The sequence below is a fragment of the Lithobates pipiens genome, unplaced genomic scaffold (assembly GCF_037356315.1).
Source record: "Lithobates pipiens isolate NorthernLeopardFrog02 unplaced genomic scaffold, aLitPip1_a1.2 Scaffold_28, whole genome shotgun sequence".
Lineage (NCBI taxonomy): Eukaryota > Metazoa > Chordata > Amphibia > Anura > Ranidae > Lithobates > Lithobates pipiens.
Window position 1 is genome coordinate 50,178,598 of NW_027507789.1, and position 17,143 is coordinate 50,195,740.

General features: G+C 45.6%; 1 protein-coding gene across 1 annotated transcript; it reads right to left on the minus strand.

Annotated features, from left to right (window-relative positions):
• Window positions 1–409: 409 nt before the first annotated feature.
• LOC143934790 (protein-glutamine gamma-glutamyltransferase E-like) lies at window positions 410–16,550 on the minus strand. The gene is made up of 6 exons (XM_077458416.1): window positions 16,022–16,550; window positions 13,654–13,893; window positions 12,576–12,905; window positions 11,370–11,527; window positions 10,905–11,038; window positions 410–606 (listed from the first exon to the last, which is right to left on the minus strand). The coding sequence occupies exons 1-6, from the start codon at window positions 16,548–16,550 to the stop codon at window positions 456–458; spliced, it is 1,542 nt and encodes a 513-aa protein (XP_077314542.1). The 3' UTR covers window positions 410–455.
• Window positions 16,551–17,143: the final 593 nt, after the last annotated feature.

Genomic DNA, 17,143 nt, shown 5'->3' on the forward strand with positions numbered 1-17,143 from the left:
TGGGCCGTCCCAGCAGGCCAAGGGACCCAAGAAAATCCCTACCCATTGGCCAAGATACCCTATTTATTCTTAATCTGTCCTTGTTTGATATCAGCAATTCCAGACTTGGGGGGAAATTGATCCCTCACAATTATCCAAGGCAAATACACCTGGCAGGTAAATTTAAGAGCAAACCTGCCTAAACATTAGTGCTACAGAAACAATATATGAAACAGCAAGCATGTAGAAGTGATAAAGTACATTTTAAAGGCGATGTAAACAGTCTATCATTAACAGGCTGTACCAAGCAAGTTCACCAACTCATTTTTTGCAAACATTTCACTTTAAAAGCCCAACTCCAATCTAAAAAAAGGTTTTGTATAAAGTTGGGCTTATGGACCAGAGCTCTTGAAAGAAAAACAAATTTCCTTTGTGCAAAAATGTTTTTTTTATTTGAGGAACAGGGAGCTGGCAGGTTATTCAGAAGACACATTAATTGGCAAGGTCCCTTTAATGTCACTGAACTTCTTAGAGCTCAAGTCCACCACGACACACCTGGAACCACCTCGGTAAGGGATGATGTTGACATTGGTCACCAATTGCTGATTTTTCTTCAGACAAGGTATTCTGTAAAAGAAAGCGGTGGCTTTGGTGAGCTAAAAGAACCACATTTTATGAGTGCATCAGCCACGCTTGCAGGTCTTCGTGCTATGCATTCACAGCATGGCAGCGATGCAAACAAAGACAAAGCCTGATGCCCTTAGCAACCAGTCAGGAATTTTTAAAGCATGTGTAAAAAACCAACCTCAGATTATCAGTTTACTAGTCCTTAGATGTAGTGGACGGGGGACGACAGAAACCTACCTGGTCTAACAGGGGTTGAATTCTGTAACCCAGGACAGGTTAAAAAGTGTATGTAAACACCAATGATCTACAATGACTGAAATCGGATCTGGTTGCCATGTACAGCAGCCACACACTTTCTGGGTTTCACAACTGTCAATAGCCTGCCACTTGGTGTAAATCCCATGGCTCATGAAGCTCAGCAATGGTGTAGGTATAGTAACAGGAACAACACCCAAAAACTCCTTGCTCATGACAATTTAACATGACCGGTTGTTCAGCCACACATGGCCCCTCAAGCATGTTCAAAAGAAGAGCTTTATTGGGTCAGAATTTTACAAGTGTACTATTTGAAGTGAACCTGCACTTGGACTATACTAGGTGTAACAACTTTGCCTTAAACAGAAGTGCATTGGAGTTTAGTTTTTGCTAGGCCTTGTGGCACCGCTTATTGTAGGCTGCTGCATGTGTGCCCCTTGTAAACTTTGTAAGATGCTGCACTAATCAGCTATGATTTAAATCTTCCCGCTCAACCACTAGGTGTAGTGCACGCTGGGGCATATATACAGGAAAAATACTAGGAAAGTCTTCCTCCCACCAACCTCCTGCCTGGGGCAATGAATGCAGTCAATTGTCCCCCTCAGGCCTACCGCCTGAAGAGGGTTTCATGAAAATGAACAGAGGCCCAGTATGCTGAACATGGGGATTGATGTACCATGGAGGAACTTCAGCCCGATTAAGAAACCCCTAGAACATGGGTGCTCAACCTGTGATCCTCCAGCTGTTGCAGAACTACAAGTCTCATCATGCCTTTGGGAGCCATGCTTTTAACTGTTCAGCCTTGCAGTGCCTCGTGGGACTTGTTCTGCAACAGCTGGAGGGCCACAGGTTGAGCACCCATGCCCTAGAAGCTGGGTGAAGCTTGGCCACTGATTAAAGTATGGTGGCCCTAACTCAAGGAGTTGATAGCTGAAACAAGCAGTCAGGAGTTGATTCCTGGTTGGTTTAAGAGTCTTGTGAAGACCAAGTACTTTTTCCCCCCTCGCCTGGAGTCTGCCCAAGGAACATTGAGCGAGTCAATAACTCAATTTCTTGCATACAATACACACACACACACACACACACACACACACCTTGCAGCAACACTCAAGACTTCACTTTTCTCTGCACCACAACAGATAGTCAATCCTAGTGCATCAAGCAGAATGGCCCCTTTACCCCTTCTACAGACCCAATGGTACTATCCGATCACAATCCCATTTCCATGACCCTTACGTTCCCAAACACGGCTATGAGAGAACCAATGTGGCATCTTGATAATTCCTTTCTAAACAATCCTGACATGTTGAAGACCATCACATGCCTACTACAATAGGCGAGAGAATGAATCCACAGAGATTGCTCCCTTGACACAATGGACAAATGCACAAATGTGTTATTAGCAGAGAACTCAAATCTCCCTGGACGAAACCAAATATGGTTTTAAAACTAAAGCCAGTTAAAAGCCCAGGCTGACAGACTCAATTACAAAACCTTTGACATTCTACTACATTTCCTGAGACATTTAACTCATTACCTTTCACATGTCAAAGATCTTCTGGAGACCCACATACACGATACCAGAGCCAGGCAAATACAACACCACTGTTGCAAATTACAGAGCCATATCATGTCAACATAGATGTGAAAATCTATGCAAAAAACAGCTGCAAGCCACCTACTGCCCTTACTCCAAGTTAGTATCTTTAGACCAGTTTGGCTTCATCCCTGGTAGAGAGGCAAGGGACAACTCACTGAAAGCCATTAGTATACATTACTTGATACCCTCTCAAACATGGCTTCTTCCTGTCACTTGATGCAGAGAAGGTGTTTGACAGGGTGGCCTGAAACTACACGATAGAAGCCCTCAAGATGGGCATGCACAATTGTATTCAGTTCATCCTGGCCCCATATTCTACTCCTACGGCAAGGATGCAAGTCAATGGTCACCTGTCAGGCTCCTTCTGCGTCAAACTACGCTCCAGGGCTGCCCCTTTTTTGCCAACCTTAGAACTGTTACTCTGAAGACCAAGCCAATCCTGACAAAGGAGTCTAAAAAAGGGCTACCACTACAAATTGGCAGCCTATGCTGATGGACTCCATTACTTCAATTCCCAAGCTACTGAAGGATTTTCCGCTATGCAACCTCCAAAAATTTCTCAAAATCCCAGGAGCTTAACATATCCCTCAATACAAGGCCAATTGCCCCCCTTTGATTGAGACCCACATGCCACTAACCTCAGGCTTCAGCTCCCAATAAAAAAAAAAAATAAAAATAAATTCTCCAGAAACTTCCTCCCAATCCTGAGAATCATACAAGACCTACAAAAATGGGCTATGGGTCCTGTCTGTTTGGGAGAGCAGCCATCAAGATGAATGTTCTCCAAAGACTCCTACAAACTACCAATTACAAATCCCTCCCAGCATTCTTTGCACATACAGATTTGTCAACATCCCCAGCTGGGATAGCTTAGTAACCCCTTAATTGAAAGGGAGAATTGGCCTCCCAGATAGGTAAAAATACTACTGGCCTTGCCATCTGACCAGAGTGGTTGACTGGCATGTTCACACTGGGTTGAACTAGAAAAATCATTCTCCCAGTTAGCAACCCCCCCCCCCCCCCCCCCAGTTGAATTCCAAAAGGAAACCATCCCAGAATTAGCCCCACAAAAAAAAAAAAAAAAAAAAAATTAAATCCACCACCACCACCCCCACATAGAACCAGGCTTCCTCCCCTGGGCCTCTGACTCCAATTGACTAATCCAGAATTGCCCCAGGCCTCTGGATCATTGCACATGCCAGAAGCAAAGATATCTGGGCAGAACACTTTCAGAGGGAAACTTAGAACTCAATGCTCTCACCTTGAATCAAAACCTTCAAATTCCAACAGATTAGGCATTTCCTGAACAGCTCCAAACAGTTATCCATTTGGAGTAGAGATTGTGCCCCTTTTGAAGCACTCCGTTTAGAGCAAAGACCTTTGATATCTATTCATGTTTGTATTAATTTGTTTGCAATCAGCCAACGCTGGGAAGGGGAACTAGCGATATACCCCATCAGTAGAGGGCTGGAAACATATTTACACACATAGCCATAAAGGATTGGCAAGCATTTCCACACAAGAAAAGGGATTCAAAATATAGTCCAGATGGTACAGGACCCCAGACAAACACCAAATATCACCCCAATGTTTCTCCACAGTGTTAGATGTAATAAGGCTCCTTACTCCACATCTGGTAGGACTGCCTGCTGATATAGCCCTATTAGAAAGTATACCACATCATCTCCGAACTACTTACAGAATACACCCCAACAACTCCACACAGCCCTACCCCAATCAGCATAACAGATCCTTAACAGCCAAAATTTGCACCCCTACATTGGAAAGGCAACACCCCCCCCTTAGCATTTTGGAATGGCTCCAACGCATAGGGAAGCTTGCTGAAATGGAAGACCTGATCCATCAGGCCAGAGACCAACAAAATTCTGCAAAATCTGGGAGTGTTGGCTATGTTTTACAGAATACTAAATATACAATAGAGCTTGGCATGGGGGCACAAAAGTAACAATGGGATGAGGTCACACAAGTCTAAATGAAAAAAAAAAAAATAAAAAAAATAAAAAACACCCTAGTTAGACTTACCGGTAACGGTATTTCTACGAGTCTTTCAGGACAGCACCTGGAGAGCGCAGCTCCACCCACTTTCCCAGGAAACACTGCAGATCACTTTAAAAGACCGGACACTTCCACCATGGCCTCAGTTGTTCATAGAGTACCTCCGCCATGCTGAAATTAAATAAGCAGAAAACATAGCAATAACACCACATTTATCAAACACAATATAGGGTGGGTCATCGGCGCTGTCCTGAAAGACTAGTAGAAATACCGTTACCGGTAAGTCCAACTAGGGTTTTTCTCCCTTAGTCTTTCAGGACAGCACCTGGAGATAAGAGAGTACTCTCTAGGGAGGGACCACTGCCTGCAGAACCTCTGCCAAAGGCCTGGTCTGAAGCTGAGAGCAGGTCCAACCTGTAGTGGCGTGTGAAGGTGGTGAAGCTTGTCCACGTAGCCGCTTTACAGATTCGATTCGGAGAGGCTCCTGCTCTTTCCGCCCAGGGAGTTGCTACTGCCCTAGTAGAATGGGCGACAACCCCTGCGGGGGGGGTTCAAGCCCGGATGCACTATAGGCCTCCCTAATAGCCATTCTTAGCCACCTAGCTATAGTATTTTTGGACGCACTATAGCCCTTCCGTGGTCCTGAGAACGCTATGAAAAGGGAGTTTGACTTCCTAAACTCACGTGTAATCTCTAGATAGTGTAACAGACACCTTCTAACATCTAGGGTATGGAAAGATTTCTCTGTAGCGTTTGCAGGTGAAGGACAAAAGGTGGGCAGAACTATTTCTTGCGTCCTATGGAAGGCTGTTGAGACCTTTGGAAGGAAGCCCGGGTCAGTTTTAAGAACAACCCGGTCCGGGAATATGTAACAGAAAGGCTCCACTATTGATAAGGCCTGTAGTTCGCTTACTCTTCTAGCAGATGTAATGGCCACTAACAGGACCAACTTAAGCGACCACAACCTGAGAGTCGCTACTGCTGGGGGTTCAAAAGGTTCCTTTGTCAATGCCCGTAAAACCAAGGACAGGTCCCATCTAGGGAAAAACTTAAATGGTACGGGCCTAGCTCTGGCCAGAGCTTTAAAAAAAATCTAATAAGATGTTCTTGAGATAAACGTCTCTCAAGGAAAACTGATAAAGCAGCCACCTGTGTCTTTAGGGTACTGGCTGCCAACCCTAGTTCCATGCCCTCATGGAGAAATTCAAGAACTGAAGAAATCTCCTGGGGAGGGAATTCCTTTGACAGGCACCAGGAGTTAAACCGTTTCCATGTTTTGAAATAAATTGCCCTAGTAGTATCTTTTCTACTTCCTAGGAGAGTTGTGACTAACTTATTAGATAACCCTTTTCTCTTCAAAATTTGCTCCTCAGTAACCACCCGGTCAAATTGAGTTGCCCGATGTTCGGATGCTGAAGAGGTCCCTGGGTTAGGAGATCCTTTCGAAGCGGAAGAACCCAGTGGGGTCCCACCGCCATCCTCTGTATGGTAGCAAACCATGACCTTTTGGGCCAGAAGGGGGCAACTAGGATTAGACTCGTGGATTCCCCCTGCAATTTCTTTAGAACCAGAGGGATCAATTGAAAGGGGGGGAAAAGCGTAGCACAGGTGGAAATCCCACGGCTGTGCTAGGGCATAGAGTCCGCTTGCCTGATCTTGTCTGTTTAAAGAGAAGAAGGCCCTCACCTTGTTGCTTTGATGCAAAAAGGTCTGAGGAAGGCCCCATCTCACAGTCAGCTCTTGAAAAACTTTGTGGTTCAGACTCCCGAACTTTTTCCCTGCTCAGAAAATCTGCTACCACATTTAGGTCCCCTTTGAGGTGCACTGCTGATATGGACCTCAGGTTGCCCTCTGCCCATGACAGAATCTGGCTGGCCAAGGATAGCAGCACCTTGCTCCTTGTGCCCCCCTGCCTTGTTATATATGATACAGCTGTGGCGTTGTCGGAGAGGATCTGGACATGGAGTCCCTGAACCACTCCTCTGAAGGCCCATAGCCCAAGCAGAATAGCCCTGAGTTCCCTCCAGTTGGAGGACCTCCTGGACTCCCTGACTGTCCAGTTCCCCTGGGCCATCTGCCCTTCTAGGTGGGCGCCCCACCCCCGGGAGCTTGCATCTGTAGTCAGCCTCAGGTCTACCGGGAAACACCAAAGTAGACCTTTGTCCAGATTTGAGCGATCCCTCCACCACCAGAGTTTTCTCTGGACCTGAGGGGGCATCCTGAATTGTTTCTCCAGGGAGTCCCCGTAGGACCAATTTGACAGAATTGCCTGTTGGAGCTCTTGCATGCAAGCGTGCCCACTGCACCGCGGGAATGGATGATGTGAGGAGGCCCAATACAGACATGGCTGCCCTGACAGAGATAGGCAGGTTTGTCTGGGTCCTCCTCACAGCACTCATGACCTTTTCTATCTTCTCTACTGGTAGAAAAATCCTTTCCTGCCTGGAGTCGATGGTGTACCCCAGGAATTTTATCGACTGGGATGCAACCATGCTTGATTTTTCCCTGTTTATTAGCCATCCGAGGCCCTCGAAGTGTCTTACTGTTCTCCCCAGGTCCCTCTCCAATAGCTGTTTTGTATTGGCAAAGATTAGAAGGTCGTCCAAGTATGGAATGATTGATATACCTTCTACCCTGAGGGGGGCTAGGGCCTCTGCTACGACCTTGGTAAAAATCCTTGGGGATGAGGACAGGCCGAACGGGAGAGCTCTGAACTGGAGATGCATCACCGAGCCTCCTGTCCTGAGTGCAAACCTCAGATACCTCTGTGAAGCTATGGCCATGGGCACATGGAGATAAGCATCTCTTAAGTCTATGGACGCCATGAAACAATTTGGCATCAAAAGACTCTTTACTGAGAAGATTGTGTCCATCCTGAATCTCTTGTATTTGATTGATTTGTTTAAAACCTTCAAATTCAGGATCAGTCTGAATTTGCCCGATTTTTTTTTTTTTTTTTACAAGAAATGTGTGAGTAACAGCCCAATCCCCTCTCATCGGGGGGGGGGGGGGGAAACATCCATGATCACTTTTTGCTGCATCAGTTCCCCCAGAATAGATATCATGGCTACAGACTTCTCTGGGTCCTGAGGAGCCTGGGTTACGTAAAACCGTGCGGGAGGGGAGTGATCGAATTCCAGTCTGTAACCCCTTTCTATTATACTGAGGATAAACAGACTGTCCGTCACTGACTTCCACTGCGGAAGGAAGGCCTGTAACCTCCCTCCCACAGCTGGAAGACTGTCACTGGTTTTTTGGGGTCGGAGTAGGGGGACAGAATAACACTCCCGACTTGCCCCTTCCCCCTCTGAGGCTTCCAGGGTCTCTTAAAACCTGACTCCTTTGTCTCAGAGGTTTTTCGAAAAGCACGAAAATTCTTTGTGCTTTGGGGAATCACCTTCTTTTTAGTAGGAAAACCCTTCTTTTTGTCAGCCGTTCTATCCAGAATGGCTTCGAGGTCAGGGCCGAATACCAAGTCTCCCTCGAACGGAAGACCACATAACTTTGCTTTTGAAGCAGTATCTCCTGCCCATGTCTTAACCCATAAAGCCCTACGGGCTGAGATTATAAGGGCTGAGGACCTGGCTGACATTTTAATTGACTCTGCCGAGGCATTCGCCATGTACCCTACTGCCTTTAAGAGAACAGGCAAAGTATCAAGCAGATCCTTTCTAGGTGTTCCTGCCTCAATATGATCTTTTAGCTGTTCTAGCCAGTGTTCTAAATTTCTGGCTACTACAGTTGAAGCCATTGCTGGCTTGAGGTTTGCTAATGTTGAGTCCCAGGCCTTCCTTAGCAGGGAATCAGCTCTTTTGTTCATGGGATCCTTGAGGATACCCATGTCCTCGAACGCAAGATCCGTATTCCTTGAGACCTGGGAAAAGGCTGCGTCGAGCTTAGGCTTCTTGTTCCACACCTGTGAACCATCCTCCTCGAAGGGAAACCTGCGTTTTAACGACCTAGAAAAGAAAGGAGGCCTCTCAGGATCTCTCCATTCTTTGACAGTGTCGGACAGAAACTTATGCACAGGGAAAACTCTGCGTTTCACCTCGCCCAAACCCTGAAACATCTTGTCATGTAGTGACAGTTGGGCCTTATCCTCTGATATTTAGAGTCGTGTGGATATTTTTCAGTAAGTCATCCACCTCCTCCAAAGATAACTTATACCGGGATGAAGAATCGGAAGCCTCCTTTGCTTCCTCTGCCTCCTCCTCTGAAACAGAGGATAAAGCGTGCTCCTCCTCCTCCGAGTCACTGCCCCCCCTGGGTGTAGGTGCTGGTGGGTGAGAACGGGGCGCTGAGCTATGACCCGCAGCTGGGCGTCTGTCTAAATAAGACCGGAAAGATTCAAAAGTGTCTGATAATTCTTTCCTGAAAGAACTTAGTAACTCTCCCTGCTGAGCCGCAGGGGTAACGGAGGCTGCTTCTTCATTGACTAGGTCGCTTATGCAAGACCTGCAAAGCACCTTAGTCCAGGAATCCTTAAGAACATTTCTACATGATGGGCACCTTCTCTTGCTAGGAGGGGACACATGCTTGGACTTTTCCTTTACTTTCTGAAATATACCAAGAAAAAAAAAGGATGCCAAAAACCTGAGTTGTAAAAACACCAAGTAGACACAAGAATATATGCTGCCAAATAGAACAGATTTTAAACTGACTTCCCATTCTATTTGTTCTTCAGCCAGTGAATCCCCCCACAGACTCACTAAACAAACATTAAACGCATTATTCCTACATAACATTTCTAGGAAAACAATGCTGCAGGCTTCCCCAAGTCAGGAAGGGAGAAGAAACAAACAAGCTCTAACAGTAATGACAGAGACCGCTGCCTCTGCTTACCTGAGCCTGGCTGACAATTGTGGCTCCTGCTCCTGCCACCGCCGATTGATCCTCCTCCATTGTCATAAAGGATTGAATGGCGTCTGGGCGCTCCATTTGTTTGAAATTCGCGCCTCCCGGAAGTGATGTCAGCCGAGGAGACCGGCCCCCTCTCCCTGCGTTCCAGCGGCCGGAACCGGAAGCCGCGTCGACGAAAGTTCCGCCCCCGGCCGGAAATGACGCACTCGCCATCCGGACCCGGAAGACATGAGCCTGACGAACGGCGCGAGATATGAATCTCGGCCGCGTACCAAGCCCAGCCGCCGGTCTAAGGAAGGAGGAACCTCCACAGCCTGACCCCCCTGGGTATGAAGGAGAGCGGGCACCGAAGCGACCCCCGCGCGTGAAGGGAGGAAGCTTGGCCAGGTCTGTACCAACCGCGCAACAATGGCATGCCTCCAGCCCTCCCCACCTGGAGAGAGCGCAGCACCCCTTGGTTCCCTGCAGCGCTTCCACCATGGCCGGAGGAAACACTACAACTGAGGCCATGGTGGAAGTGTCCGGTCTTTTAAAGTGATCTGCAGTGTTTCCTGGGAAAGTGGGTGGAGCTGCGCTCCCTCCAGGTGCTGTCCTGAAAGACGAAGGGAGAAAAAGTATAACAGCCTCTCTGGATTGGCTTATCCAAACAGATAACCTCGACACTCTCCCTATAAGCAGCCAAAGCCTGAGGAGATCTTATACGATGTGAGACATAACCACGCCTATACCTAATGTCTATATAGCTAGCTTTAAAGTGGTTTTAATAGGAATGTTGAGATATACTTCATCTCCTCTACTTTGGTTGTTTGTAACAATTAGGTATATAAAAATGCCATTTGGCCCCATTTCACTCAAAATCATTTCAGGGTGTCCATGTTCTACTACATGTGGAGGAAAAACCCACATCTAATGGCTAGACAATTAATAAGGGACACTTTTTGGGCTTGCGATACATGCTTCCCATATTGCCTTTACTTCAGCGATCTTTTAATACCAATCATTTGATGCTTGTTAAGTATTTTTATACAAGAGTAAAAAAATCTAATTTTTTTTTATGACCTGCACCATATGGAGCCCCTTTTCATTGACCTCCCCTTGAGGTCTGAGTCACATTCTGTTTAGAGGATCCACCTAAGCCCTGGACATTCAGTTCCCATTCCTGGATCCCGATTGGCCTATGACAACGCCTGTATCTGGAGTGACCCCTGCACCGACTTGGTCCATCTTTCAGTCGGCAGCACTGAACGAGTTTCGGTCAACACACCCCCATCCATTATACAAATGTTTATTGGTTCCCTTGTGTGTCAACTATTGTGTCTAAACCACTCACCATTTGCTACAGAGGATTCCACCTCACTCATTTGAGTGAACTACCCTTTATGAACCCATTTTGACTTTGTTTATGAGCATTTGGTCATTCTGTTACAAAACGCAATAGTGTTACTATAACACTTGTTTGCATTGATATACATTTCACACCCATAAGCACTATACTATATTTATTCTCAATGGACACCTTCCCCTTTAGTCTTTGTATAAGCTCTGCAGGCTCATATTTCACACTTACTCAATATGGATTGGCCGTTTTACTAGCCCACTGCCTTCCACTGTCAGAATGGTGTTGTCAATGTCCTGGGAAATGGGATTGGTGAAAATAATCTCGATCTGGAGAGGCTGACTCACATGTGCTTCACCTGTTGTCTATATAAAAAAAAAAATTATAAAGTTATTCCACCCTAAAAAGTGCATTTAAAAAGTACAATAAGCTAGGCCGAGTCACTCATGGCTTCATCTATTTTTTAGAGATTGAGACATCCTGCATGGTCCAGCCCTTGGGTTTTGGATGCCAAGGTGGTGCCTCCCCTTGGAGAATTCCCACTAATCCAGATTAATTGTTATATATATTCATAGACTAGGCAAATCAAGGGCCCACATCTTGCATCTGGAAATGCAATGGGGGGGGGGGGGGGGGGAGCAGTTTGAAAACACACAGACACACAGACACTATTACAGGAGTTTTAGGTTATTATACCTTTATCATGATGGGTTGGGAACTCAGCTTCACCACTGAATCCACCAGTAGTTTACCTCCTTTCTCATCTTCACACAGCACAACAGCTTTGATCATATTATCTGTGGTTATGGCAGCTTCATACTGAGCATACGATATTGAAAAAGGTATTTTTTTCTCTAAGAAAGAAAGAACAGATTTAGTGCATTCTACAGAAGAGATACCTAAAAGAGCAAGTTTATTTTCTTGAATGACTGGACCCCCCCCCCTTCCTGGCCATTTTCAGCACTGTCGCACTGACAACTTTTCCCACCAAAATAGAGCTTTTGGTATTTAATCACTACTGGAGTTTTATTTTAGATAAAAAAAAAAAATAAAAAAAAAAATAAAAAATTAGTTCATCAGTAAATTTTGTAATCAAGAAATTTTGCCTTCACTGATGTGCTGATGAGGCACCAATATGCTGCGCACTTATGGTCTCTGGGTCCCCAATGGCACAGGAGAGCCTGGAGAAGCACCGTAGGGGGGTCTGACAGCCATCACTTTCTGGACATTTGTTGCAGTTTGCTACAAAGTTTGAGAATTAGCATGACTGCCAGGAAACATTTTTTTCACAGGGCAGTCAAAAATTCTGCCTCAATTTCAGCAAAGGTTTGCCTTCATGTAAACGCAACAGTCACAGCCCCTGCTTAAAGGTCATTCCGCCAAAAGTTACCATTTACTATAAGTTGAACTATTCGAGACCTGAACAAGCCCGAGTTTCCAACATCCCTAAATGACCCATTTAGGTCTTTGCACATGGTTTCCAAGTCTGGACCCCTACTGTGGTCATGTAGGGTTTCCACTCCTGTTGATTGTCCAAAATTTTTTTTTTTTTTTTTTTTTTTTTTTATATATGTATAATAAAACACACAAACACACATGGCAGCAGGCTTGAGAACTATGGCAAGGAACTCTTGTTAGTATCTAAGCCCTTGGACACACGGTCAGACATTCAGACAAGAAAATCCGTTGGATTTTGTCCAAAACTGTACACGGTCGGACAAAATGCGATCGGAATTTTTTTTTTTATATCCAGCTCTCAAATTTGTTGGTCGGACATTCCAATGGAAAGAGTCAGATGAAGTGCCCACATGGTCGGATTATCTGACCGTGTGTACACACAAAATATTCTTGCAGATGGGCTGCTTCTTTAATAAAATATATCTGCAATCTGTGCAAGCATACCTTCTTTAGGTTCCAGGGTTACAGATTGGGCTTCCCTTAGGATCTCCTTCACTTGCGCATTAGTATATATAATGGCAGTAGCAGTCATCTTGAGCTGTAGACTTATCTTGACAGAACTTATGCTTTTCAGTACCAGTGTGAAAGTGACATCCTGGCCAATCTGGGGGTCATTGTGTGTAAATGCACCCTCAAAATCTGGTTTTGGCACTGGCTCTGTGTCATTGACTGAGAGGGCCAAGAGTGAAATAATAGCATCATTAGTATTTCTGGACAGCATAGAGGAACAGATGGACTCCGCTTTATTGAAAGTCTCCCTCTCCTTCTTGCTTCCTAAAAGGAAAAAAAAAAAAAAAAAAAAAAAAAAAAAAAAAAAAAAAAGCCATTAACCTCACTTTAGAGATTTTCTTCTGGATGTGATCAATCATGTGAGCGAATAGCTGTACAGGTGTTCCATTATAGTTTTATACAGGCATGCACTGAGTATTCCAACTGCAGATTTTTTTATTTTTTTAAACTATGCCATATGAAAAAGTGTGCACAGATGCAAAAACTTTGGCATGTACCTAAATGAGGCAGTGTACCTCTTCTCATTTCTATGACTAGCTGTATGCCACTTGTGGCTCCCAGGTGCAGAAAAACCTGGGGATTTATACACTAGACCATATTTGTGCCACAAGTGGTCTATTGGAGAAGAAGAAAGAAATGTGAAGCCTGGATCAGTACTAAATAACGGGGACCAGTAGCCAGGGTTGCCAACACCTTACAACATTTTATTGAACCTCAAAAACAGGCCCAAAACTGATTGCAAAGTGTGAATAAATATCCAATATAATAAGTAAACCAGTCTTGCTTCAGCACTCATTGCACACAGGCAACCAAGCCTGGTCAGTACAATTCAGGCAGCCCAGGAACAGGATACAGCCAATGAATGGCTGTGCCTTGGTGTACTCATGCATACAGTGATGCTATTGCAAACATGTACGTCCTATGCATAAAGTATATAATAGCCTTCTACAGGGACTGCAATAGTCCATGGATGGGATTAACAAAAAAAAAAAAAAAAAAAAAAAAATTGTACCTTCCGTATACTTATAGTTGTTGGTTATGTCAGCACGTCTATTTGAACCAATGGCCTTGGTGCTGATAAATTTTCCAATTGCACTAGTGATTGTGGATATTCTTCTTCGCTCATTAGAGTAAACCAACCAGTCTACTTGATCACCATTCACTTCACAAAATGTAAAAGGAGCATCGTATGGCTTGTCAACATCACCTTCCTTAACCGCATTCACAGAGCATGGTCCCAAGCGGTATGAACCTAAAATAGTAGGTACACAGAATGGTTAGAGGGTCTTCAATTAAGGGACAAATGTAGTAGTCAAATTGTTTTGGATGGCCACTTTTCCAATTAAAGTGTTTGTAAACCCTTACAAACCACTTTACTACATGTACAGCAAGCCTATAATAAGGCTTACCCGTTAGCTACCCTGGATATCTCCTAAACCTGCATGGTTTAAAGAGATCCCTGTATTAGCATGTGCCGATGTAATTGTCACATGTGCACTAAAGCAATGGGTCGTTAACCATTGCTCCAGCTAGTGTGCCATTAACGCAGCTTCAGCCAAATCACAGCACTGTAGCCTACTATACTACTTTAGGAGCGATGACAATGCAGTCCCAGTACACGGCTCTGGCCAATCTAAAGTGAGCATTTCATAATGAGCCATTATGCCATGTATAACCCCCCCCCCCCCCCACAGAACCAGGCATGCAGCTGCTTAGGGCTATACATGTAGCCACAATGCTGTGCTTCGTGGCCAAATGCAACCAATGCCAAGTTCAGTTTTCCATGCCACAGCTGCCCTACACTGGTGTGCAATGGTGATTTGGTAGGGCATTTACAGGGTTAAATAAAGCAGCTACATGGTGAGATCAGTGATTGCAGCATTCTAGTTTGCATCTCCAAGGTAATACATCTCTCTCTCCTTACAAATTCGACTGAGAGGCCCCTGCTATTTCCGCCCAGGACATTGCTACTGCCCGTGTGGAGTGGGCGATTACACCTGTGGGAGGATCTACCCCAGATGTCCTATAGGTCTCGCTAATGGCCAAACACAGCCACCTAGCTAAAGTGTTTTTTGGAAGCACTATAGCCCTTACGTGGTCCTGTGAATAGACTGAAGAGAGTTCGATTTTCTGAATTCTCTCGTGAAGTCTAAATAGTCCAGTAGGCATCTTCCCACATCTGGGTTATGGAAGGACCTTTCCTTGGGTTTGGATGGTGTAGGACAGAAGGTAGGGAGAATCATTTCTTGTGCCCTATGAAAAGCTGTTGATACTTTTGACAAAAAACCCGGGTTAGTTTTTAGCACTACCCGGTCCAGAAATACATAACAAAAAGGTTCAGCTATAGAAAGGGCTTGCAACTCGCTTACCCATCTAGCTAATGTGACTGCCACTAAAAGAATTAGCTTAAACAACCATAAACGTGATCGTTGCTTCCTCTGGGGGGGGGGGGGGGGGGGGGTTCAAAAGTTTTTGATCAAACCTTGCAAAACCAAAGATAAGTCCCATCTTGGGGGGGGAGATACACAATAGCTGCATTTCTAGAAAAACTGATAAAGCAGCCACCTGAGCCTTCAGGGTGCTAGCTGCCAACCCCAACTCCATTCCGTCGTGGAGAAATTCTAACACTGAAAGTATTTCCTGGCCGAGGGAATTCTCTCAGTAAACACCAGGAATTAAACCTCTTCCACGTTTTAAAATAAATTGCTCTGTCTTTTTCCAAATACCTAAAAGGGTCGAGACCACTTTATCAGATAATCCCATTTTCTTTAGGATCTGCTCCTCAGTAACCACGCTGTCAGACTGAGGTGCTCAATATTTGGATGCTGATGAGGTCCCTGGGCTAGGAGATCCCGCCAGGGGGGGGGGGGGGGGGGGGGGGAAGAACCCAATGGGGTTCCACCGCCATCTTCTGTATGGTTGCAAACAATGCTCTTTTGGGCCAAAAGGGAGCTACTAGAGTCACACTTGTGGACTCCCTTTGTAACGTCAGGACCAAAAAGGATCTGGAAGGGGGGGGGGGGGGGGGGGAGGCATAGCACAAGTTGAAGTTCCAGGGTTATGCTAGCGCATCCAGGCCCTGCCTGTTTAAAGAGAAGGTCTTTGCCTTTGTGTTCTGGGATGCAAACAGGTCCATCTGCAGACATCCCCATTTTCCTGTTACTCTGGAAAATTTGGGGGTTCAGACTCCACCATCCTTTCCCTGCTCAGAAAGTCTGCTACGGAATTCAGGTCGCCTTTAAGACACATCGCTGTCAGGGACCTCAGATTGCTTTTGGCCCAGGACAGGAACTGGCCTGCTAGGGATAGCAACACCCTGCTTCTTGTGCCACCCTGTCTTGTTATATAAAAGACACTGCTGTAGCATTGTCCGACAGGACCTGGATATGGAGACCCTGAACCAGTGTCTTGAAGACCCAAAGTCCCAACAGGATAGCCCTTAGTTCCTTCCAATTGGAGGATCTCCTGGCCTCCTTGGCTGTCCAGGTCCCCTGAGCCATCTGTCCCTCCAGGTGGGCACCCCACCCCCAGGAACTTGCGTCTGTTGTCAACCTCCTGTCTATTGGGAAACACCAAAGTAGACCCCTGTCTAAGTTTGAGCGACTCCACCACCAGAGCTTCCTCAGAACGAGGAGGCACTCTGAATAGCTTTTCCAGGGACTCTCCATAGGACCAATCTCTCAATATTGCCTGCTGGAGATCCCCTGCGTAGAGGCACGCCCATTGAACTGCTGGGATAGATGCGGTAAGAAGACCCAACACTGACATCGCTGCCCTGATGGAAATAGGCAGGTTTGTCTGGGTCTTTACTGCATTCTGGACCTTTATCTTCTCCTCCGGGAGAAAAATTCTCTCCTGTATCGAGTCGATGCTATATCCCAGGAATCTTATTGACCGAGATGGAATCATGTGTCATTTCTCCTCGTTTATTATCCAACCAAGGCCTTCCAAGTGCCCCCTTGTCCTTGCCAGGTCCTTCTCTAGTAGGTCCCTTGTTCTGGCAAATAAAAGATCATCCAAGTATGGGACAATCGATACTCCCTCTACTCTGAGGGGAGCTAAGGCCTCTGCCACACTTTGTGAATATCCTTGGGGACAAGGCCAGCCCAAATGGGAGAGCTCTTAACTGCAGATTTAAGATTGAGCTTTCCGTCCTGACCACAAACCTTAAGTGCTTTTGAGATGCTGTGGCTATAGGCGCATGGAGGCAAGCATCCCTCAGGTCTATGGATGCCATGAAACAACTTGGGGTCAGGAGACAAAAAAAAAAAAAATCCATTCTGAATTTCTTGTGCCTGAGCAATATGTTTAATATCTTTAAATTCAGAATTTGAACTTGCCCGATGGCTTCTTTACAAGAAATGTGTGAAAAACACCCCCGTCCTACTTCTTGGGGGGGGGGGGGGGAACATATATAATCACCCCCTGCTGGAGTATTTCCTGTAAGATTGCAGTCATGGCTACTGATTTCTCAAGGAGCCCGAGTTATGTAGAACTGAACG

Coding starts and splice junctions, on each gene's coding strand:
- LOC143934790 (XM_077458416.1), bottom strand. CDS start 16,550: ATGATTCCATCTCGGTCAATAAGATTCCTGGGATATAGCATCGACTCG. Junction 12,906..13,653: donor CAACTATAAGTATACGGAAG/GTACAATTTTTT, acceptor TTTTCCTTTTAG/GAAGCAAGAAGGAGAGGGAG. Junction 11,039..11,369: donor CCCAACCCATCATGATAAAG/GTATAATAACCT, acceptor TTTTTTATATAG/ACAACAGGTGAAGCACATGT.